The 24,450-nt window shown below is 42.0% G+C and overlaps 4 protein-coding genes across 4 annotated transcripts; all 4 read right to left on the bottom strand.

Moving 5' to 3' along the window:
- Nucleotides 1-257: 257 nt before the first annotated feature.
- On the bottom strand, nt 258-3,277 carry faslg (Fas ligand (TNF superfamily, member 6)). The gene is made up of 4 exons (XM_084354389.1): nt 2,500-3,277; nt 1,539-1,581; nt 1,378-1,443; nt 258-1,287 (listed from the first exon to the last, which is right to left on the bottom strand). Exons 1-4 carry the CDS (start codon nt 2,785-2,787, stop codon nt 872-874), a joined length of 813 nt encoding a protein of 270 aa, XP_084210515.1. The 5' UTR covers nt 2,788-3,277; the 3' UTR covers nt 258-871.
- A 126-nt stretch (nt 3,278-3,403) lies between these two features.
- LOC311258247 (uncharacterized protein) lies at nt 3,404-8,100 on the bottom strand. Its single transcript, XM_084354388.1, has 5 exons — nt 7,987-8,100; nt 7,657-7,697; nt 7,490-7,564; nt 7,208-7,397; nt 3,404-5,501 (listed from the first exon to the last, which is right to left on the bottom strand). The coding sequence occupies exons 1-5, from the start codon at nt 8,051-8,053 to the stop codon at nt 4,987-4,989; spliced, it is 888 nt and encodes a 295-aa protein (XP_084210514.1). The 5' UTR covers nt 8,054-8,100; the 3' UTR covers nt 3,404-4,986.
- A 2,467-nt stretch (nt 8,101-10,567) lies between these two features.
- caiap (CARD- and ANK-containing Inflammasome Adaptor Protein) lies at nt 10,568-14,811 on the bottom strand (the record flags this gene model as incomplete). Its single annotated transcript, XM_084354114.1, has 4 exons — nt 10,568-11,317; nt 11,398-11,620; nt 12,721-12,904; nt 13,635-14,811. 4 exons carry the CDS (start codon nt 14,809-14,811, stop codon nt 10,568-10,570), a joined length of 2,334 nt encoding a protein of 777 aa, XP_084210240.1.
- Nucleotides 14,812-18,365: 3,554 nt separating this feature from the next.
- On the bottom strand, nt 18,366-20,532 carry jun (Jun proto-oncogene, AP-1 transcription factor subunit). The gene has a single exon (XM_084356193.1). The coding sequence runs from the start codon at nt 20,081-20,083 to the stop codon at nt 19,100-19,102; it is 984 nt and encodes a 327-aa protein (XP_084212319.1). The 5' UTR covers nt 20,084-20,532; the 3' UTR covers nt 18,366-19,099.
- Between the last annotated feature and the right edge of the window lie 3,918 nt (nt 20,533-24,450).

The following is a 24,450-nucleotide window of genomic DNA, read 5'->3' as shown; positions in this document are numbered from 1 at the left end:
GTGTAGTCTGTAAACTGAACTTTCAATCATGGAGAAAAAGTATCATTTCGGCTTCTATCTTCCAAAATACAAACCTGGCTGCTCTCAGACTTCTGCTGCACCTCGGTGGAATATATGGAAATCAAGTTCATTATCAGGAGCAGAACCACAATTGAGTTGGTGTCTCCATCTAAATACTTTCCAGTGGTCATGAACAAAACTCCTGTGGGTGTTTATTACATGACAGACAGCTCAAACATGTCAGACCTCATTTCCAAAAACATTTCCAAATGAAGATCAACTTTAAATTAACTCTTTATTTACCACCATATAACACTGTTTCTCTTTAATGAGCACACATTAAGACATCAGAAGTGTCAGATCCACACTAGAATAAATATTTTACAGATGCTACAACTTGATCAAGCGCATTAGTGTTAACTGACTCTCTCAACTTTTATAAAAAGGCACAATATTTGTTTCACTAATTTGAAAGCTGGCATTAAAGAGAAAGTGTATGATTTTCTCTGGGCTTTTAAAGGTGCAATGTGTAAGAATTGGCCGCTTGTCGGGGGAGTGTTTGTGTTTACAGTTCTGGATTGGGAGCTTTAGTAGATATCACAGAGATGTCATGGCGTCAAAAACGTGACCGATTTGAAATTTGAAGAATTTAGTTTATTTCTGAATGTTTTCAGCTAACATTCTTACACATTGCACCTTTAACATTATATTTCATATTATGCTTTTCAGTGCAGATATTATATGTCACATGAAATGACAATCAACGCGGGGTATCGTTCGGGCAAAGTGTCGAGAAAGATTCACTTCTGCCTGAGCAGTTTACATTCTTTCACTGGATTTAAATCACTGCACAACAAAAACCTCCAACTCTTCAGATCTTGTAGAGACCAAAGAAGTTGGCATAATGTGAATGACTCAGAGAATTGGGCTGCGATACATTCACAAAGACCCTGTCGTATTTCTGCAGACGCAGGGCGGAGCCGAGGTAACTCTCTGTGATCAAGGAGTCCCCCGGCTGCTGAGAGCAGACACCTGCTCTGTGGGCCTCCATCAGGGTCATGGGTGTGGAGCGTCCTACTCTCCTCACAAACACAGAGTGATCAAAAGAGGACTTGTGGTCACAGTTCTTAAAGATCAACTCCACTCTGGAGTAGACGTGGAAGAGCCCGGTCTCGTTGACTTGCAGAGCACCATCCGCAGACTGGTAAGCAACTCCTCCAGATGTGAAAGCCCGACCCGACCGCGGTTCCCAGCGCAAAGTCTCGGAGAACCTTTTTTCAATCCGCCCTGCGAGAGGAGAGGAATAATGTCACGTCTTACACAGAAAAAGAGAATCACACAGTATTGTATCCATTTTAATCACGATGTTCAGCCTACCTATCACATGTGCTGCAGGTCTGTCTTCATCTTTGTCTCCTCCTTTCACCTCAGGTTCATAGTGACCTGAAACAACCATCAGATTAAAGTCACATCAGCTCCTCTTTTACTTTATTGGGAATACTTCACGCGTGTGTGTGGTGCGCTGTGTTTACACTCACCGATTTGCTTCTGAGCCGCTTTAAACTCACTCGCAGGTTTCGCCTTTAGTGAGACAAAAGAGAAAGAGGAATCTCAATACCACATCACAAAGTGCCTCTGCGCTTCTCAGAGCCCTCTCAGAGCTCAAGTCAGAGAGAGAGAGGAAATCCTGTCTCACTGGACTGGTGACCACAGATGGAACAATTACAGCCTCGGTTTGCATTTTTAAATGTCAGAGTAGAGGTAGAGTGTGAGGGACATGAACACCTCAAAAGATGAAAAAACGTATTAATTAATAAACTTTCCAGCTCGGTGTTCCACTCACCTCACCCACCTCACACCTCTTTATCATCCCCAGCAAAGGCGTCAGAAGTCACACCTTTTTTATTTGCTACTGAGCCCCCATTAAAAGTGCACACGAAGCAATAAGCTACATGAGGGCTGCTCAATTAATCAAAAATATGGTAAAATGTGTGAGAAAACAGCATCATAATAAAGTGTAGAAGTGCTGCAGAGATGTCCTGGACTACGAATCTCGTTCCCCAGATGTAAGAAACATGTTTTTTTTGGGGGGTACAGACCCCAACAAATGTCACATTTTCAGGTTTTTTCAGCAAAAATGTTTTTTTTTCTCCGATCACACAGCCCTATTCTACACACAGGAATATTATTAACATTGGCAGTATTATTTCTTACCTACTAATTACATTATGAAGCCTCACTACTTCTTAACCTGCTTCTGCACACTGCTGCCACATTTTCACATTTCCCGTTTTCAACCTCCAAATTACTTATTTCCAGTCACTTCTGCAGTCATCATTAGCTTATTGACTAAAAGCTAACTGAGTTTCAACTTCATTCATACAGCACCTTCAGTGCAAATTTGCATTACAAGGTGCTAAAAAATTAAAACAAAACAATACAAATACAATATATTGAAACGACACAGTAAAAATAAAAATTGATTTCTCACACCCTTACCTTATTAATGTCTTTCAGCTCTTTCTGCATGTTGTAAATCTGGTAGAATCCGAGCCCCAGGGCCACAAAGACAAGCAGGAACAGCATCAGCACAACCAGGGCTGCGCTGTGGCTGACCCCCATGCAGCCCCGACCCTTCCCACGGCCCCTTGCTCTCTCCTGGGGAGGCGGGAAGGACCAGCAGGGTATGAGATTTGGTGACTGGGAAGGGTGCTGCCGAGCACCACGACCACTGCCTTCATCCACGAGGAACACCTGTGGGAACGGGTAGCTCTGGTCACAGCTCATGTTGCAGGTCCTCACCTCAGACAAACTTTGTGTGCATGTATCGCCTCTGCACGAAGGAGGTGTGTAGTTTTTGTCTGAGCACCTCTGACTTTTTAAAAAAAAAAGAAGAAGCTCGAGCTGTCAAGACACTCGCCACCCACAAAACCCTCCCACACTGACTGAAGTGCACGTTAGTTAAAACTTATAGCCGAGACACATCATGAGAACATCCATCTATTTACTCATCGATTCCTCTCCTCTGCTACATGCTGCATGATATTGACTTTATGAGGCTTTGTCACACAGCTTGAGTCTTTTATCTGCTCACTTGTTCAACTTTGACTTGGCACCTTGCATATAAAAGACTATAGGAAAAGGAAGCTAGAGGTTTCAGCTGACCCCCACCTCACTAACCACAAACTTGTCATCATCAGAATGAGACCTTTTCACAACTTCCACGAAAGGAAAGATTGAGCAACCACAGTCACCTGTACAGTGACCTATATGAAATCTAAACTTTTTTCTCCTGTGACCAGACGAACACACTTTTTAACACTTGTGGCGACTGCACTCACGGTTGTCACGTCAAGTGCTTCCTCAAAAAAAGAAACTGAATCTTAATTTTTATCTTCACTATTAAGCAGTGCAAAAATGCTTTATTATAACATGTATTATTCTCCTGTATCAGTCTTTATGAGGCACAGTGTTAGTAAACAGTGATACAGCAGTTTCAGTAGCACACACCGTATTCTTGGTGGGAAGATGCTGCTGCCACATGAAAAGGATGCATGTCTATGCATTCCTGCTGGCTGCTTATGAAAAAAACGGTAGCGAGAGACAGCGATTCTTTACAGAGGTGAGAATTAACCTCAACCAGTACCCTCAGAGATGCGCTTACAGGAAAGCTTAACACACACCGCTTTCCTCTCCACTCACTGAAGAATTAATATCATTGTGGTTTTTGTGAGACTTTTGGGTTTGTTTCCTTGGATACGGGTATTACGCTGCTCATTTCTTTGTGGTTGCAACCGTTTCCATTTATCATCAGCTCTTATCTGATGTTTAATAGAGATAATCTGCTTGCAAATATTTGCTTCTGTTTAGTGGTTTGTGATAAAGGGCATCTTTCCAACCTCAGAGAGAATGTGAGAATGTGAGAAGTACCCAACCTTGTGGTGGAGGGGGCTGCAAAAGTTGATTGCAATGCTGCCTCATGCACCTAAACTTTGGCAAACTGCTTCTTTGAGAAGTCAAGTCAGTCTTGTATTTTGTGAAAAGTAAATTTTCTCCTTTTAGTCTGTATTTTGATGACCGCAAAGGGGGATCCCAAAAGCCTTGCCTCTGTCCACTTTAGCAAAAGTTTCGTTTCTCCACACCCCTGTTGAGACAAAGGGAAACCCACCTTGCAGCGTGCATACAGATCTCCAACTAAAAGGGTAACTACGTCAAGCATAACCATAAACTGCACAGGGTGTCTGCACTCTACAAGCTGATGAGCCTGTTTCCCAGAAGTGTCATGCTGAAAGCGGTCCTCGCAGCAACAGCCGTTGCATAGAACGGGTTAGGTGGGAGGGTGGGGTTTTGGGGTCTAACCAGGTCGTGTTCGGTGTTGCTGCTCTAGTTAATTGTGGCGGACTTAAATGAATCACTGAATCAGCAAGTATCTCTAACAATTACTGTCTGCTTCTCACACAGTCGCCCTTCTTTCTGTTGCATAATGGAGGTAGTTGTGGTCGCGATGACTGATCACATAAATGAAGTAATGCCTGAAAATTACGACGAGTTTCTCAACCCGAAATGAAATACATTACTCATGTGTTTCTTGCAAGCAAACCTTTTCCCTTACGCATCGAGTGGAGCTTTAATTCAATAAGAAAATTCAGCTCCTCTGTAACACTTTCATACTGTGATTCGCAGTCCTGATATCACAATGCGTTACACTTAACTCAAATCCGAAACAAACATCAAAGAGACAATTTTTTTTTTTTGTGATATGCGATTCTCAAAATTGCTTTGATAACAATCATGATATTGATCTGCCCATGTGACCCAACACCATAACGACAGCTTCTATCCACGAGGTTACTGGGGAAACTCATGGACAAGTCGTGTCCATTATCAGGGCAAGGTATCATAGGGGCTCGGAATATGGTGGATAAAACCCTTCACTGTAATTCAAAATGAGGAAGATTGTGGATTATATGTCATGATCAAAAAATATCATGTGCCACCCTCCTCATCAGAAGAAGAGTAACAGTCTAGTCCCAGGACATGGCCCGTCCTCTCCTCTGTTGTCCTAGTGTTGGACGATTTCTCAGGTAACCTCTCTGTTGCTTCACAGTCTGACTTTGGGTCTAGCACGACACTTGTCCGTCCAATGCCATCAACATTCCCCGTTTCTCTGCGTTGGGTTGAAACGGTTTGCCTCAATGAAGCGTTAACAAGGTTTGGCAGGCCACACTGCAGCATCCTGGCTAGGCTCTGGGTTTGAGAAGAGCCTAGCTGAACTGACGGTCCTCTGAAGGAAGCAGCAGCTATCGCCAGCCTAGTGTGGTCGAAGGAGAGGGGCTGGTCCTGGTCTGCAAGGACTGCCTCTGTGGGGACAGGGGAAAGGCTGGGAGGTCCCTGTTCCCCTGAGGTTTTGCTACTTCCTGTCCAACTGCAAGCCAGGTCACTCTCACCTCCACCCCGCTGACTGCTGCCGTCGTATGACTCACAGGGCCGAGTGGTTTTCACTGTAAATGGGAGTGAAGATACACAGAATTGCGAAAGGTCAGCTACTGCTGTGTTAAAGGAATAGTTCACCAAAATTGAAATTCAATCAGAAACATGTCAAAGGAGATTAGAAGTTATAGCATACTTAAGTTATACATTTATGTTTTTCTACCGACCATTTGCATATATAATCAGCAGCAGTGATAAAAAGAATCAGCGGGGACAGCAGTACATCTTTGAGGGGATACAAAGTAGATAGATAATGTATGGAATGCATAAAATATACAATTATATTGTGTATTCTACCATGACAAGGAAGAAAATTCAGAGTAGGAAGCCTGGTGGGTGAAAGAGAGAACCAGCATCATCAGTGGAAAAAATGATTGGCAGTTTGTGTACGTGTTTGTAGTCAGAAGCTGCCTGATCGCTTGGTCATTCAGGGCTCCTAAAATTAGTCTAAACGGTGTAGTCAGGTCAGACATTGGATCCCAAGTCCAATAATACTCAATTTTACACACTACCAAGGCGCTCCTCTCGCTTCAGTTATCTGAAAGGGCAGTCTTGTGCTTCATGTGTGTCTTCAAAGCTCTAAATACTAAATAACAGTAATAAAAAAAACTTGCATATGTAAGTTTAAAAAGTAAAATTAAAAAAGAACATGAAACCAAAACTTGCTTTTCGAATGATGATGCTTGTTTAGTGTACAAAGTGATCAATGGTCTGCCTCCTTCCCAATGAATAGAGTTCATAAGACTGTGCTCAGATAATGGGAGGACAACCAGGATGATCAACAGAGATAACTGTGTAGTACAGCACAGATCTTCTGAGTTTGGCAAATCTCTAACCCTAACCCTATGTTAGAAAGAGATGCAGCTTAAATTTAAGATGAAATCATGGCTAAAATCAAGCATGTACTTCTCATGAAATCTAGTTGTTATTGTTGTAGTACTTTAATGTTTTATTGCTGTTGTATAGTGATTATGAATTGTCTTGTATCTGTTTTTTTTTACTGCAGCGTTTATTTTCTTGACAGAGATGTTGTATCCTGCCCGAGGACTACAGACGTAACTTAGCTAACAGCAAATTTTTGTACAGTGGAGAAGCTATGTACTATTGCTGTCAAATTAACAGGGACTTGTACATACACACATAAATAAATGCAAATGTTCCACCTTGGCTTTTTGCTGTCATTTAAATTTCCCAACATTCTCATAACCCATTACTTTTAGTATTGACCTCTTTCATTGGGATATTCAACCATGACTACTTGTAAATCTTCAATAGACTGAAGTAACCAACTAGACTTCCATGCTGACTGGACGAATTACTAGTATTCAAAAAAATGAATAAAACATCAGTATTGTGATCGGACCTTCTCTTACCAAGCTCCTCTTATATGGAATTGTCTCTTTAGACATGGTTATGTATATGCTGTGTATACCACACTTTTTTTGCATACAGAAGATGTATCCTCATATGTGTGCTTTCTGACTTCTGTATGTTTTTGTATATTTTGCTAGTGCTTCTCATTTCTGTTCTATTGTACATATTGTAGGTAACAATTAACGATTATTTAAATAAGATGAGCAATTAACTATTATACTAAGTGTAAAAGACAGTCAAAACAGGATGATGATTGAAATTATCGATCTAGAAGCCGTTGGTGAATAACAGCACATGCTTTGACTGCGTGTTGGAGTTTGGCCTTAACCTTTGTCGCACTGACCAAGACTTGGAGATTCTTGTGTGTCTGCTCTCCTTTTGCAGTACGCTCGAGGAGTCCACGGCTTATGTTTACAGGAGGGGTCAATAACTCGTAGTTTGGTGATGAAGCTTTTGTACTCTTTCTCTAAACCCTCAATTTGCAGCTGGAACTCGGCCATCTTCCTCTCTGGGTAATGAGACAGCTGGGACTGCTAGAGGGACACAAACAGAGACACAATCAGAGACAGGGAATTGAGAATAAGTAGAAACTATGTTTGTAGAATCTGTCTGAAGCATTACTAACCTGCAGATAATACTCTATTTCACTCTTGATGCTGGGGATCCACTTTTTTACAGAGGAAGCTGAGTTCAGAGTAGACTGTGAAGACAAGTGTTGGCTGTAACAAGCTAGTAAGTGTAAAATTGCATTGAGATGAATTGTTAATGTTAATTTACTGTCTTGTTAATTACCAGTTTGGGTCTCCGCTTGTGTACATCTTTGAGTCGTCCCTCTGTAAATGACACATTGAACGAAAACATTACATAAATACAGCTATTCGGAGAAGAAATGTTGTTAGCAATGAAAAAAAGGGAGGACTAGCTTTTGATATTACTTATAAAAGGCGGATAATGAAGACATTAGTGGAACATTAGCCACAGGAACTAGGTGAAGTTAGCATAACAACTGTCAGTTAGCATCACTGTAGCTAACAGTTAAAGCTAGCTGCTCGTCAGAAAGCTGTTTTTACGAGCAAAGTATGGATGATATTACAGCGTTTGTTACGACTTCTATCTGCTCACCTTCTCTCTCTTTCTGAAGCCAAAGTCTGTTCAACTTCCCTTGTTGTTTCTCCTCGTTTCTGGCCATTATTGACTTCACTCGGGAGTCTGCAGCGACCCCGCGGCTCAGGCAAAACAATGTCACGTGACAGGAAGTAGCTCTGTCACGTGATACTGAAATACCGCGAGAGCAGGCTCATTAAAGTGTTGAATCAGATATGTGATGAGGTGTTTCTGTTTTGCTGCTTCGTGTGCAGAAAATAAGAGTTAAAAGGCGCTGTGTGCCTCTGATGTCATAGCAGAAATGATAAATCATGAATAAATCATCACATGCTCTGAAGGTATTTCCACAGTCAGTTCAAGTTTTTAAATGATCATTAACTCACTTTCATTACTCTGTAAATGATAAAGAAACTGATTCATTTAAAGCCAGAATAAATTAACTGAGTTATAATCTCTTTTAGGCCTGAAAGTTTGAGCATTTCACAAATATTTATAAATAATTGTAGACTAATTTAAATGACCATTTAATAAAACACTTCATAAATCATTTTAAAGGAGACATTATGCTCATTCATTGTTCAGATTCATAATGTTATTTTGGGTCACTACTAGAACAGGTTGACATGCTTTAATGACCAAATTATCACTCCAGTTTTCTCATACTGTCCATCGCTGCAGCACCTCTGCCTAAAACACTCTGTTTCAGCTCCTGTCTCTTTAACGGCCCCCATCCTGAATACCAAGTCTCCTCTGTTTGGTCAGCTCACAAACGCCTGAGCCAGTACCACTATCAACAACCGAGCAGCTATGCTGAATCAATTCTTATGTGCCGAACTAGCTGGGAGACATGAGTTACTTAAACGCGTGGCGTGACATGGTAGCGTGATGTGATGTCACAGAATTAATGGCGGGACTACTGACGAGGCGTTTTATGAGCAGGGTTTTCTGTGGGAGAGAGGAGCTTCTGCTGGTGTGGACTTGTGCTTTTTGTGAGCACAATAGGTCTCCTTTAAACAATTCAACATGTCAAACATATTTTACACATGATTTATTGAAAAGGCAGTTCCGTGCATCTAAAGAATGGAATCTGACAGTATGAACATCTTGTGAACATAAAACATTGAGTTTTTTTTTTTCTACATTTAAGATGCCTACAGGCTTTTGATTTGTTCTAGATAATCATGTCTATTTTTTTGTGCAGTATTTTTTGTATATTTTATATATTTTAAACATATTTTATATCACATCGTTATACTTTTGGCCTTGTTAATAAATAAATGGATAAATCCATCATTGTGACAAATCATTTTCTGATGAAAGAGTATTGATTCAGAAAACAGCAACAGGATGGAAAAATATGTGGTGGGAGGCTGAAGAATTACTTAGAACTGTGAATGTGGTCTATGTGAAGGAAAAACATAACTAAATAAAAAAAAAAAAAGCCCACCGTGAAGTTCTTGAGTCTCCAGCAGTGGTTTTGGTTTTGGTGTCAGTTAGTTGCAGTAATCTTCTTTCAACAATCATACAGGAAGTCACACATCATAGGAAGGAAGATGCATCACCAGCCGACCAGAAGCTAATCATCCAGCACAACTTGCATCTTTTCAGATCTTTTTTAGATAACGTGTATGTCGGATAAAGAATAATAAACAAAATTAAGGTTCAACATTACCTAATTAGCAGTAAATGTAACATACATCAGAAGCCTTGTTGGACTGAAATTGTTGACCCTTTGTAATGTCTGATGTAATATACAGTATGTTTGCCATTGGGTTTGTTGTCTGGTTAAATGTTGTGATTTGTTATTTATGTGGGAACAGTTTAAGTATTGGGGGCCAAGATATTACAAACAAAGATTCTTACAATAAAGTAAATTGAATCAAATTGTGTTGTGTTGTGTAAAAAGTTATTAGCATTTATCAACTGGGGATTGTGATTGTCTCCTCATAACTTCATGACTATCCACGACAGTTAGTGAAAGACCAAGGACCCCTAATCTGACACAAATTAGACCAAAAAATAAATGATCTCCGAGATCTCTCTCTCTCCACTCTGAGAACCACTGCAACAGACAAAACCTAAAAATAATGTACTAAATCTAATCTTTTAAAAATAGAAACGGCTGTCTGTGTATGCAGATTCTTTCTTTTTCACGGCTAATTTGCATTAAAATGACACATCTTTGGCTTTTAATATTTTTGCGTGATACTGACCCAAAGAGAAGAAAAAAAAATCTCCTTTCTCCATTTAATTTGTTCATGAATGCCTTTTTAACAAATGGGATTTCATTTGCTTCAGTGTTGCAGAGACCAGACATGACGAGAGATGTTCTCTGGTATTACATTTCCTGTAAATGCACTGATTGTGATATTTCACGTCGCCCTTCTTATGCTGTTGTTTTGTAAAATTCCATGCAATGTCATTATATTCCACGTTGGTTTCCATAGTTTGGAAAGGTTGCGTCATTAACACCAAGCCTCCTCCACATGCAACTGCTCTTGTGAAAACAAAATCTGTTATATCAATATCAATGTTTTTGGGTACTCGATGTCTTTCACAGGATATGATAGTATGAGATGTGATGCGATAACCTTTCCTTTTATTTGATAAGAAGCATCTTCCTTAGTAGTAAAGTGACAATGTCCTTGTGTTCTGATGTGTCTCCACTCTCTGCCACCTGCAGCGGTGTCTTCCCCACATTATTGGTCGCCTGCAGATTTGCCTTCTTCCTCCGTCCCATGTGCCCACCTTGGCCCCAGTTTAGGAGCCTCTTCACTACCTCCTGATGTCCACCTCGGGCAGCAGAGTGCAGAGGAGTGTCTTTACTGTGATCCGTACTGTTGATCTTTGCCCCGGCCTCCAGGAGCAGCACCGCCACACCGTCGTGGCCCTTCTCTGCTGCGGCGTGAAGTGGCGTCTTCCTCCACGCGTTCCTCTCGTCTACCCCCTTGTTGTTGAGTGACTGTAAAAGAGCTGAAACCACGCTGGCATGCCCACCAGCTGCTGCGTAATGGAGAGGCGTGGAGCCATCCATGTCTTTAGCCCCTGCCTTTGCCTTGTGGGACAACAGCAAAGTCACAGCGTCAACTTTCCCCTCCATGGCGGCCTGGTGGAGGGCAGTTTTCTTCTCGTTATCAGTGGTATGTGGGTTGGCTTTGGCTGTCAGCAGCAGGTCTACAACACCACTCTCTCCCGGGGAAGAGGCTGCCCAGTGCAAGGCTGTCCTCCCCAGCCTGTCTTTGACTCCCGGATCTGCCTCGCCTTGAAGAAGCCGGATCACTGCGTCTGCATGGCCCTGCTGACTGGCTGCATGCAGAGGAGTCAACCCATCCTGTGCTGCTGCATTTACCTAAAGAAATCACACACAAGTCTCAGACTGCACAAACATCTACAAAGTGAACTCTATTGACCAACTGGTTTGATGATTACCTGTGCTCCGGCTCTCAACAGAAGATCAACTAGTTCTGGCCTATTGCACTGAGCTGCCAGGTGCAGAGGGGTTTGGGCTTTAGGTCCAGTAGTGTTGGGGTCTAATCCCTTTCCCAGCAATGTCTGCACTATAGGCACACTGCCACTGTGGACAGCCAGGTGCAACGCTGAGGAACCGTCGGATAAAGTAGTATCCAGTTTGGCCTGTTTGGCTACCAGCACCCTGAAATGAAAAAAGGGGTCACTTTTTTAAAGGTGCGTAAGAATCGACCGCCTGTTGAATTAGCTGAGTTCGCCATGCAGCTAGCAGTCTGGACTGGGTGAACGGGCAGAGTGTTGGCACATGAGCTTTGAACTGGGACGGGATGGGGCTAGTTGGTTAGCATGTTATCTTCAGTATATATCTTCGCAACACAGTACATAGATGTCATAATGTCAAACTGTTATTTTCTCACATTCAGCTGCTAATTTGATTTTTTTTTTATGTTTTCACTAAAATTCCTACACATTGCACCTTTAAGACACAACTTAATTAAGTGGAAAATACAGAAAAAAGGACTAACAAAGTAAATATTAGCAATTAAGGAAGCTACTTTCCAACAATATCATATCATTGTGTGTGATGAATGTTAAGATGTATTCATGTTTGCATTCTGTTGTATACATGTCATGGTTTGTCACTCACCCTCTGCTGGTAGTATTTTAAAATGCACCTGTGGCAGTCAACAACTTGTGCTGCTACGCACAAAACTCCCTCCTCCCTACAGATCTGTACGGAAGCCCTAAAGGGCCATACATTCATACATTTTATTTCCTCTGTTTTCCCGTGATAACGAGTTAATTTCATTTCTTTTCCTGAGATCTCGAGTTTTATCTCGAAATAACAACTTTTTAGATTACGCACACTAATGTGTATATTATCTGTAATAGCAAGGCACAATGCTATTTCAGCCTGTGTCAGGCCTTGATTGAAAAGATATGTGACGCGGTGATCGATATTCTCCTGCTCCTCTGACATTGCTACACTGAATGATGTTTCCTGCAACAAACAAATGACATTAACTCGTTGTCACGGGAAAATGGAGGAAATAAAATGTATGAATGCATGGCCCTTTAGGGCTTCCGTAGCTCTGAGCCAGCTACACTGAAAACAACATAAATATGAGCCAGTTTTATGTTTTGTCTGAAAGTGTTTTGAGTGTGAAGGACAGGGGAATAAATGAGAGTTTGTGGAATTATATATATATTATATACATAATAATACCCCATTGCTATCAGATTCACTCAAAGTGAATCTGTTAATGAGCTCATGTTTCATGTTACCTGAAGACTTCAGTGTGCCCCAGCTCGGCCGACAGTAGGAGAGGGGTGTAGCCTTGTTTGTCAAACATGTTCACATTTGCCCCGCGGTCTATAAGAACAGTTACCAGTCCATCATGGTTCTGTCTGACAGCTGAGAGGAGAGCAGAACCCAGCTCTTCTTCACTGAGAGCACCTCTGGCATTATCTGTGGTTTAAACAAAACAGAGCAAGCCTTCAGGTTTGCAGCTTCATGCATTATCTATGTGCAATCTTAAAATGAAAGTCTAATGCATGGTGATGTAGCATGTTTCAAGATGTTAAAGAGACAGTTCACCCCAAAATCAAAAATGCATATTTTCCCTCTTACATGCAGTGCTATTTATCTATCCTTAATGTTTTGGTGTGAGAGGCCGAGTTTTGGACATATCGCCCCTAGAGATGTCTGCCTTCTCTTGAATATAACAGAACTCCATATCGCTAACGAAGCTAGCTAGCATCCCAGCCCCACTGAGGAGGATGCCATTAATGTTTATATATCCTGTGCTATCAGGAGCGAGGGCCTCTCATATGAGTAGATGAACGCTTCCTTCTGCACGGTGATACAGTATTGGTAGAGAGAAAATAGTTCCTACATAAAACTGCTCACAACAAGGTATGTGGATTATGTTGAGTAACCGGGTCATGATTTCTGGAAAGAGACATTACCGTTGAGTTTTTCAAATGTGTTTTTTTTTAAAAATGCTTTGAGCACCACCATCTGGTTGCTGTCTTTTTCTGTTACATTAGAGAGATGGCAGACATCTTTGCGGCTGATATTTCCAAATCTCAGCAACTCACAAGACAATAAAAATATGTTTTTTTGATTTTTGGGGTGAACTGTCGCTTTAAATTACAGTCTACACATAATTACCACAGTCTTTGGTGAAAAGACTCACCAAGCAGCAGATGGAGAATTGATTCTTCATTGAGCACAATGGCTTCGTTTATAACATCATGGTCAACTTTAGCCCCTGCCTTTAGAAGGACCGTCACTGTTTTCTCATTGTTCCTGGAAACTGCATAAAACAGGGGTGTTTTCTCGTGGTTGTTTCTGGCATCCACAGCAGCCCCGCTCTGCAGCAGCATCTCAGCCAGCCTCCAGTTATCTTCCACGGCCGCTGAGTGAAGAAACATGTCCCGCCTGTGGCTCTCAGACTGCTTCTTCTCCTCCTCCACCAGGACTTTCACAGAACTCAGGTGCTTGTTCTCTGCTGCCAGGTGAACTGGTGTTTTGCCCTGTAGATCCAGAGTGTAGATGGGGGCCCCGGCCTGTATGAGTGCACTGACTATCTGAGTGTGACCCCTGCTGGCTGCTATGTGAAGAGCTGTGTGACTCTTATTATCCTGCAGGTCCAGTGTGGCTCCTTTACGGATCAAGAGCTCAATGATGGACAGGTGACCGTGCTCAGCAGCTACATGTAGAGTCTCATTAGAGGAAGTGACTGTGTTGACATCAGTGTTTTCTAACAGCTCCTCCAGCAGGGCTGCCTCGCCATCTGTAGCAATCATGTGGATGAGATTATCTGCTTTACTTTGTGCTGCTTGTTGCTCCTCTGCTTTTAAAAGTGGCACAATACTTCTGTCCTCCTCTTCATGGCGAGGTTTCTTAGTTTCTTTGGTGGCATATATAGTACGAGTCTCCTTAGCGACAACTCCACGAGTAGTTTTAACCATCCCATCCTGCTCCCTCTCCAGCAAATATCCAATCAGCTGTCTCCTTGGGTCTCGAATACGTTTGTTCACACCCCCCACATAGGTCTTGATTCTCTGATAGAGGTCGGGTTCTGCCCTCATCAGACATGGATGGAAGAATTTCCGACAAGCCCTCTCTCCCCTGGCCTCCAGGATGTCCAGGACCCTGCAGTTTTGATCCCTGCGAGACTTGATGGTCAAAACGATGGATCTCTTGTCGGCTGTCATGACTCCCTCTGCGACGAGATGATCCAGTAGATTCTCGGTATGTGAGATCCCATGAACCAGATCACTCCTCTTTTCCCGGATTACATCCACAGCATAGGGGTTGGTATAGTTTGATGCTGCTTGAACATGGAAGCCATTGAGTGAATTGAACATTTTAAATACGCTGGAAAAGTAAAGGGTGTCTGGAGCATTCACACACTGCAAGTCACTGTTATAACTTGTGGTACTGGTTGTGTGTATGTGTGTGTATGTGTGTGTTTTATACCTTATTGCTTAGTGAAACACCTCCCCTAGCAACAAAATATAGACAGAGGCCTTTCACCAGACAGATCTGTCCAGCTCAACCTGCCCTTTGTGAGATTATGTGACCAACTAGCATATGTTTTCATTAGACGCAGCCAGTGGTGGAAAGAGTACAAGAACAGTTACATCACTGAAATATTAGTCAATTACAAGTAAAACTACTAGTTACTTTTGAACCGTTAATGTTATTTATTAATAGCAGGCGTTCATTCAAAGTGGTTTCTGTTCCTCTAAATCTTCAGTCTAAATTACTCCCAGCTCCTGCTCTGTTCTGCTCAGTGGTCATGGTCGCATCTCCAAACCTTTATTGCCCGTACGTCAGGGTTTTCATTGGCTCGTTTGTGATCAGATAGCCTTACTGGCTACAAATATGTAGACGAAAAGTTTAGTTATTAAATCAAATTGTACTCTGTGCTCAATTATGATTTTAAAAGTAACTAAAGTAGATTTTATAGTGTAAAGCATACTTAAGTACAAGTCACATTACAGACTTATACCCAGAATACCCAAGAAAAATACCTAATCACAGTAATTTGAGTAGCTGTAATCAGTTACTTCCACCCCTGGAGGCAGCACGATAGTTATGACAGAGGTCATACGTTGTTATTAAAGTTTGTGACTGAAATAAAAATAGTGTTTCTTCTGATCAGTGTAACGTTCACATTTTACATAATTTCAATGTAGTAAAGAGTGGCAATGACAGGTTTTGAATTTGAGCTGTTTCAAGATAACCTTATGCTCGCTTGCTTGTGTATGTGTGAGAGTATATGTGTGTGTACAGAAATGGTGTACTCCCTTGGTCACCCCATCCTGCTCAATCTCTGAATCACACATGTCAAAAGTCAGATATCTACCAGATGTTGACAATCTTGTGCCATTTTGCACCAAAACACAAGCCGAACAGTGCATCTGAAGTTATTTACTGGTGTCAGATGTGAAATACGGAGTGCTGGAAGGAGTATTCAGATTACATTCTTAAAAGTAAAATTAGCAGTAGGCTACCACACATTAGAGTCCTACATTAAAAATCTTACTAAGTAGGTCTGAGTCATTTTTATGAATCACATTAATTGATAAATAAAGCTAAATAAGGCCCATTTAGTTACTACAACTGATACATTAACATCTAGAGATTGTTCTAACTAGCCTACTTTATGTACTGCTGCATAGTTTAATCTTAAACACTGCATTAGCCTACATTTTACAAGTTGGTTAAATATTTAGTAAAATCTAAATATGCAAAGTTACGAGTCACTATAACCGTTAAACAAATGTAGAGGAGTGAAAGTACAAAATTTCCCTCTCAGCTGTAGGGAGGTAAAATAATGAAGCATAAAATGGAAGTATTCCAGTAAAATATTACAATGTAGCCAATTTAACACAGTACTTGAATGCTTTGATAACAGATCTCGATTTGTTTAATTTATTTATTTTTATTTATCTTAATTTGTATATCCAGTAGGGCGCGCTTTGTTGTCATGGTAATCTTTTCATTGACTTGCCCTTGGTAACTTCTCAGGACCGTATTATGCAGAGATTATAGAGTCGATTCACTTCCCGTAATACACGCCTCCTGCGTCGTGACGTAGGTCTTCCGAGCGTTCTCTCTCCTTATATGGTCGGGAAGGACTCCGCTTTCCGGAATGATGTCATGTTACCCCAAGTTTGAGAAATCAGAACTGCTGAAAGTAGACTAGATATATATATATATTATTAAACACAAATAATGGTCTTATTGAGCCTTACAAATAATAATTAAGAACAAACATCCCGGACAATCATCTTTATATTTATTTATTTATTCTTTTAATTTCTCTGTTCATGGGCCTAAGAGATATGGAATTAGAATTAATGTCATTATATTTGTTCATGAAATTAATAAGATAGAAAAAATGTACTGCTAAATAAGCTATATTATATGCATCAAACCATTTAACAAAAATCTATTAGACATTATATTTAAAGAGAAGGGAAAAAGAAAAAGGGGAAGGAAAGAGGAAAAGAAAGAATACAATGCAAAACAGTCTAACTGCTTTGACAGAATAGGACAATAAAGCACGTTTGTTTCACATTTAGGCTATATTATGTATTATAGATAAATATAAAAGTAATTTTAAAATCCTTCCAGCCTCCATTGTTAATAAATTGTTCCGTGTCTTTGAATCATCAGTGAATCATGACAGGTCTGTTTTCATTTAAGCACAAAACAACAACCAATGAGCCAATGCCAGCTACAGTGGAGGAATGAATATGGGACAGCCACAGTTCAGTTCATCTCTCAGGTGAGTCGGTCTGTGTCGCCCTCTAGTGTTTCATGAGAAGAGGCACACACTGGTTCAAGGCATGATACTGTATAACCTGTGCGCCATATCTGATCTGCCCTGCCACATTCACCTGCTGTTACAGGGGTCTATGCTGGGTTTACTGTGGATATCAAGCCAAAGCTTTCTTCATTTCAGCTGTAGAAAGTCCAAATCTGTCTTTACCTTCATAATGTTGAGGTGTATTTACATAGGCTAATTGAGGTGATGATCTGCTCATAACTGCAAACTCTGGGATGGGTTTATCAGCATTACACTTAACTTATATTTAGTTATCCGGCTTGTGTCAATGAGGCTCCTATCTTGTGTTGTGTTTACATTTTGATTATGAAGTTACTTCCCACAGCATACTCATTGGAGATACACCTTATTATGATTATATGATAACATAATGAAATGTATCCAGTATCTCCCACAGTCGTGCTTTTACATTTTATTGAGTCAAACATCAGTAATGTGTTATCTCTGCTGTAGCCTGTGTATCTATTCATTTACAACGTAGGACCAAAGACTTTGCCAGAGTTTGTTTCGACATACATGCTGGTTCTTTCCATATTTACACCAGGACAGGAAGTCTTGTTGAATAACTTAATGGTGCAACAGCATTAAGGGTGCCCTGTAATTTTCCTCTCATTATGTGTCAAATCAGTGATGCCTTCGATGTCCTCAGTTGAGATTTATTGCATGATCCTGCTAAACTCTGTAACAGTGTTGCGGTTAACGTTTTACAGAGTTCTACTTGCAGTAGTGATAAAAACCCGAGAACAATGGGAGGTTTTGTGTGATACTCTTCAGGTAGGTGTGTGTGTGTGTGTGTGTGTGTGTGTGTATGCTGAGACATAAAGTGGAGATCTCAAGCAGCCTCCATCAGTCGTAAGTGAGCCCGGCCTGTCAGCTGCAACACAATCACTTAGCCTGGATCAATACCAGCACTAATGGAATTTACCTTGAGGTACTGGGAACTGGCTGCTCCTGCAACATGTTGCAACATGTTTGATTGTTTGAGCTCTTGACATGGCACACCCACTTTTTTTTTTTTTTTTTTTTACCACACACTTAGAAGGAACACAGAGACACTGTTGCTTCATTTCATCTGGTTTATTTTCTTAAATATCGATTAGTTTCTGAAGTGCTCAGAAAACAGAACATAAAAAAATTATACAGTTTTCTTATTACAAATGGTAAACATAAGTACTCCAAGTTGATCTTATATACATATAACAATGAGTGAAACCCCATTAAACAGCTTTAGAAAAAAACAAGTAAATCTTGAAGCTTTTCTAACTTAATTTCTTACAATTAAGAAAAAGTACATTGTACTGTAACTCAGAAGTCAGGCAGCTTTTGTTACAACTTTTCAGCCGTTTAGAGTTGGCCAAACACGCCCAAGTTTGAGGCCATTATGGCTACAGCAAGAAAAGTCTCTATTGCAGGTTCTTACATCCTCTAATACTGAATTTCTCCTTTGATGGTCATGATAAGCTCCATGCAGAGCTGGGGTGGAAATCAAGAAAACTTCAGTCCTGTCCACTTCTGTAAAAAACAGCACGAAACAGAGACAAGAAGGGTGTCCTGCTTGTCGCCATGCCCCCTCTGGTTCACGGCTACTGTCCCTGTCCCGAGCCCCTCTCTGGGACGCGCCAAGGGGGGAGCGCGTTGCACTCAGGAGCTTTAGCGCGCGCGGTCCCCGGTCCTGCCAGTGTCGCGCCACATCGTCCCAAATCCTCCTCCAGGAGACACAGCCACTCACTATCACAGGAAGCGTCCGTTTCGTTCAACCACAGTCTTTTTCTCTCTCCGCCGCCGCTGACACCGCCTCAGAAGGTCTGGAGCTGCTGGGTTAACATGAGCTGGCAGCCGCTGTTGACGTGGTTCATCACCTTCTGCTTCAGCTGGGCCACCTGCTCGCGCAGCATGTTGGCGGTGGACGCGAGCTCCGAGTTCTGGGACTTGAGGTTCTTCACTTTATCCTCCAGCCGAGAGATGCGCTCCAGCTTCCTCTTCCGGCATTTGGAGGCAGCGATGCGGTTCCTCATCCTCTTTCTCTCAGCCTTGATGCGCTCCTGGTTCTCCATGTCAATGGGGGAGAGAGGAGGGGTCTCCCCCGGCATCTCAGGCACGGTCTGGGGCTCCTCTTTGAGCGCCGTGAGCCGGGGGATCTGGCCGGAGGACGGCTGCCCGTAGATGGGGAGCTGAGGCGGGGCAGCAGGGAAGGACATAGTCGGGGCTGAGGTGGTGTAACTGGGCGCAGAGACGGTGCTGATGGCCGGGTTGAAAGTGTTCAAGTCCTCATAGACCGGCGAGTCGGAGCGCATGGTGGCGTTGTTGTTGTAAACGGTGGCGCCGGCAGCAGACGACACCGGCGGCAGGGCAGTGTTGACACTGGTCTGAGGGGCCGAGGTGACACTCACGTTAGGTGTGCCCGGCATGTGCTGGTGGTGGAGCTCAGCCAGGGCTCGGACGAACCCCTCCGCGAACCCCTCCTGTTCGTCGGTGACATTCTTGGGGCACAGGAACTGTGTCGGGGTCGGCGTGGTGGTGATGAGCCCGTTGCTGGACTGGATGATGAGCCTCTCCAGCTCCGGGGAGGCCAGCTTCAGCAAGCCCACGTCGGGAGAGGTGAGGATGTCACCGGCTTTGGGCCGGAGGTGAGGCTTCAGGGTGCCCGTCGGGTCGGAGAGGTTCAGTGTCATGTTGTGTTTCAGGGCTTTGGGGTTGCTGTACCCGTAGCCGGCGTTGTCGTGCTGAGAGAAAGCGTTGAGTGAGTCGTCATAGAAAGTAGTTTCCATCTTGGTATACATAGAAGAGAAACCGAAAACAATGTTCTATAAAGTCTTCTACAAAACACCTGAGTCCCCCCTTCTCTTCTTCCTGGTTTACCAGTTGTCCAAACGTCCTCTCTGTACGTGCGTAAAAACTTCCAAACTTTGAGTGCGCACTTTGCTGACAGGAATCAGGACTTACTTCTTTCAGCCAGCGACGGTCGTTTGTTCAGAGCAGTAACAGTTCACAAGGCTTTAGCCAAAGTATCCAGACTTTGTATTGAGTCCGTGAATGAGAAGCGCCGAGCGGCTCTAACTTGTGTCGGCTGTCTGCAGTGCTTCCTCCGCCTGGCCGTGTTGTATATACTCTGAGCGGTACAGCGTGGAGGCAAACCTTATCTGCTGCCGCTGCCTCTCTAAAAATAGCCATGATGTCATGACGGGGCTCTCCCATTGGCCGGAGGGCGTGTCGCGGGGCGGGGCCCTGCCCTCCGATAAGGCGCGTTGCCTTGACGACCACCCAGAAGATTCTGAATCTCGCGGTGGATTCTGGGATGAGGTAATGCTGTAAGGAGAGCGTAAGCGCGTTGCATTGTGGGATGACGTATTGTTTTTGAATGTCTGGTTACCCGCTTTACTGTCAGTGGCGGGACAGCAGCTCCGCTCTCAGCAGGGACTCTGTGTGTGAGCAGCTCCGCTGCAACTCTGCTCTCTGTTGTTATTTATCAGCCCACAAGTTTTCTGCTTACTCCAACTTTTTGTACACATAGAAGTCTTAAGTTTTGCCGTGTAGAAGCTCTTTAAAGAGCAGCAGACAAATCTCTAATTGCCTATGAATTTCATAAAATGATTAAAATAATCAATTCTATTCTCTGATCTTCAACCTTGTGGTTACAGTGAATGAAAAAAATGATCACCATTCTCTTCTCTCTTACTAAATATTTGTAGAGTTACAACATAACGCTAACAATACATGAAAATTAACTGACTTTCAAAATGTATTATTGTTTATCAGCTTCAAAAGCCATTTTGTAGCAAGGGCAAAGATGAAAAAGCATCGAATGGCTGATAAAAGCAGACTAAAAATAAGCTTTTGGCTTGATCTTAAATGATTGGTTAACAGGAAGCACTTTATTAAATAATAATAATAATAATAATAATGATAATCATAATAATAATAATAAATAGTCTTATATGTTTTTATGCATTTTATTTCTGTCATGTATGGTGTTAACTTTTAATTTTTAAAGACATCAAGTCTACGCCTGTCGTATGAAATGTGCCACATATATTGTAAATAAACTTGACCTGAATTTCAGAATAGAATATAATCTTGTAAGTTTCATTTTAATATTGCTATAAGTCATAATACTATTTTGTGATGCACTCAAAGAAAATAGTTCTTACAAATGTCATTCTGTTTCGCAAATCAAGTTTATTCACATTTTACCAGCCTTGAAATAACCATATTATATCGTAAGACATGAGTACATAAAAAACATGACCCTCACAAATTTAAAGGGGCTCTTTAAAAAGAAAAAAACTTTTCTCTGCATTCAACCCATCCTAGAGGAGCAGTGAGCAGCCAACATACAGCACCTGGGGACTCCAGTGCCTTGGTCAAGGGAACTGATCAGAGAATTAACCTAATAATATACATGATCTGATGGCGGGGGAAACCGGAGAACATGCAAACTCCACACAGAAAGGCTCTGCCCCGCTGGGATTCGAACCCAGGACCTTCTTTCTGCTAACTAGTGCGCCACTGTGCTGTATTATATTATTTTCTGTTCTACTTCTACTATGCCGGCTCTAATTTCTGTGGGTTTGCACTTGAGAAAGTTGTGAGCTCAAAGAACTTGGAAAAAGCGAATGAAAACCTTTACGTGAAAACAAATTATATATTTTTCCGTGTGTGTGTGCAGTCCTGGTGGAAAGTCGTCTTGTTCTGACTGTCATTTTGTTTCTCAGTCTGGGATGTCATGGTGGTCTCTGGCTGGTGGTCCCCCTATAAATTGTTCTATACACAAAACATGTCCCACATTTCGTTTTGACTACACTTTGCTTGCTGAGGGAGCTAAAATTTGACACCTGGGCAGGTTAATATAAACATAGACATATTTACATATTAAATCCAGTTATTTACCTGAAGTGTGGAGCCAAGTCCGTCTTAATGAGTCATGAACCCTCTAGTACCCTTTAGTCATTAGGAGACAGATTTCATAGGACCTTTTTGCTTTTACCACTGCATAGCCCACACGTCTGAAAAGCTACATTTAAGACCTTTTATTTCTGCTACAACTACAGACGGTTAAAGATAGATCTACAGACGTCTGTTCGTCCTCATAAAGAGCAAGCGCATTTCCTATTAGCCATGTCAGGGTGTGTAATTAGTGTAGTGCAGTCCATTGTCCCCTGGCCTTTGGTCAGAAATCACAGCTGGTTTAATGGCAGGAGGTTAACCGGTGTGTCTTACGTGTTCCCCTCTAGTCTTCCACACTCCCACTGTCTGGGTCATCTTCTGCCCTGCCAGCTTTACTGCCTACTATCTCCAGCGCTCCACGTCTAAATATGTCCCCCTCGTGTGACGAGTAAATCAGCCCCCTGGCGCTGGCTGGCTCAGAGAGGCACCTAAGGAGGATGGCCCGGATCATAAAACACCACCACAGTCTGACTTTTTATGGCTGCTAATGTTGTCTTTATGTACTGTTGTATATGTCAAACCACGGCACTCAATTACGTTGGATATAATTTGATCCGGTCAGCTGACTTAACTGATTTTGTGCGGTTTCTTTTCTGATTTAAGAGAAGATTGCTTTGCTTTATAGTCATGCACACACAGGGGAATTGTTCAGGTGGGTCTTAAGGTGCATACATCTTCTTCTTTGGACTTCATTTTCTTGGGTTTCTTTAGATGAAGGTTTAACTTCAAATATAGTTACAAACTTAAACAGCCTTTCTTATTCTCTCATTTTCTCAGTTTTTTTTACTCTGCCATACTTTTATAACTGTCGCTGTGGGAATGTAATGAGGATAAAATGTTTAGTCTCTTGTTTACACTCCATGTTCCACTGGCACATTGTGAAATATTTATCCACTTTGTCTCATTCATCTATTCATGACTGATTTTCTTCTGAATTAAAGGGCATGAAAGAATCATAAGTAGGTGGTCTGGTGCCCACCACCTGCCAGCAGGCATCCACATCTCTGACTTCACCCTTTGTCCTAGACGAAATAAGTTAGGGTAAAACACATGATGTCATTTAAAGTTATTATCTAATTTCAATTAAAGCTCTTTTCAGAGTCAAATCCCATGGCAAAAGTCAGACCTTGGTAAATTCTGTTTTATTCAAATGGTGTTTAATACAGAATCCTAAATGTTTCAATATGGCTGGAGCGCTGGTTGGATCGGATCTGTGTTTCTTCCCTGGTCGCCATGCGTAAAGTTATAAAGGCGTAACCGCAGCGTGGTACTTTGCCAAAGTAATTTTCTGTGTAGGAATGTATGGGAAAATTAGCATGGAGGAACCCTACTGTTTAAAGTGACTATTCAACGTGAAGTTGGGATATCCTGCTGCTGCCTTGGTTCAGAGCCTGGACATTTGGTCACTTGTGGTCACACGCGGTACTTATTCTTAACTGCCCTCACATGTAGACGGCTAGAGTCAGAGGCCTGGGAGGGGAGAGGCCAATTGTTAATGTTACCAAGAAGTAGCCACATCCAACATAGAACAAATTCAACACATTTTAACATGGATCTTTGTAACAATTTGTCTCATATAAATGATATACAGATTCTAAGTCAGACAGCATATTTCACTGATTGTGGCTGATTTACTGTCGCCTGTGAAACAGGAACTCTTTTATAAAAATATGTGGTTTATGGGATGAAGAGGCTTTGGTGTTGTGAATTATTTCTGGTTTTTGGAGCTAAATGCCGACTCTCAGGAACTTTGGGAAGTGAGGTTTCAGTACTGTGGAAAGAACAAACTACCACAGGATAGATGGAGAGGTAGCAGGATAAGTTCAAGGTATTTTGCTATTTTCCAGCTGTGGAAAATCCAGAATCAAAAACAATCATTTGGCTTACGCTGCACTTCACAAATGAACAGAAGCTGTGTCTGTTTCTTGTGTACATCATAATTGGCCAACGCTATTCTTAGAGGTCCACAGAGAAATGAAAGAGTCCTACAGTGTTCATGAATCACAAATAGCCACCTTTCTCATCAGGAGGGAGAGGGGGTGATGGTGGCATTATTACAAGCCAACGAGGCTGCCAAACAGCCAACACCTGGTGATATCTCCAGCCGTTTTTGTGACGACCAAAACTATTTGTCACAAGAAGTCTGAACATCTCCTTCTGAGACAAAAGAGAAATAGAAAATTCAACCTATAAAGGTTTTGAC

Source organism: Pagrus pagrus (genome assembly GCF_965226575.1).
Source record: "Pagrus pagrus genome assembly, chromosome: 6".
Taxonomy (NCBI): Eukaryota; Metazoa; Chordata; class Actinopteri; order Spariformes; family Sparidae; genus Pagrus; species Pagrus pagrus.
The sequence above is the reverse complement of the archived record's forward strand: the minus strand, read 5'-3'. Positions and strand labels throughout refer to the sequence as shown.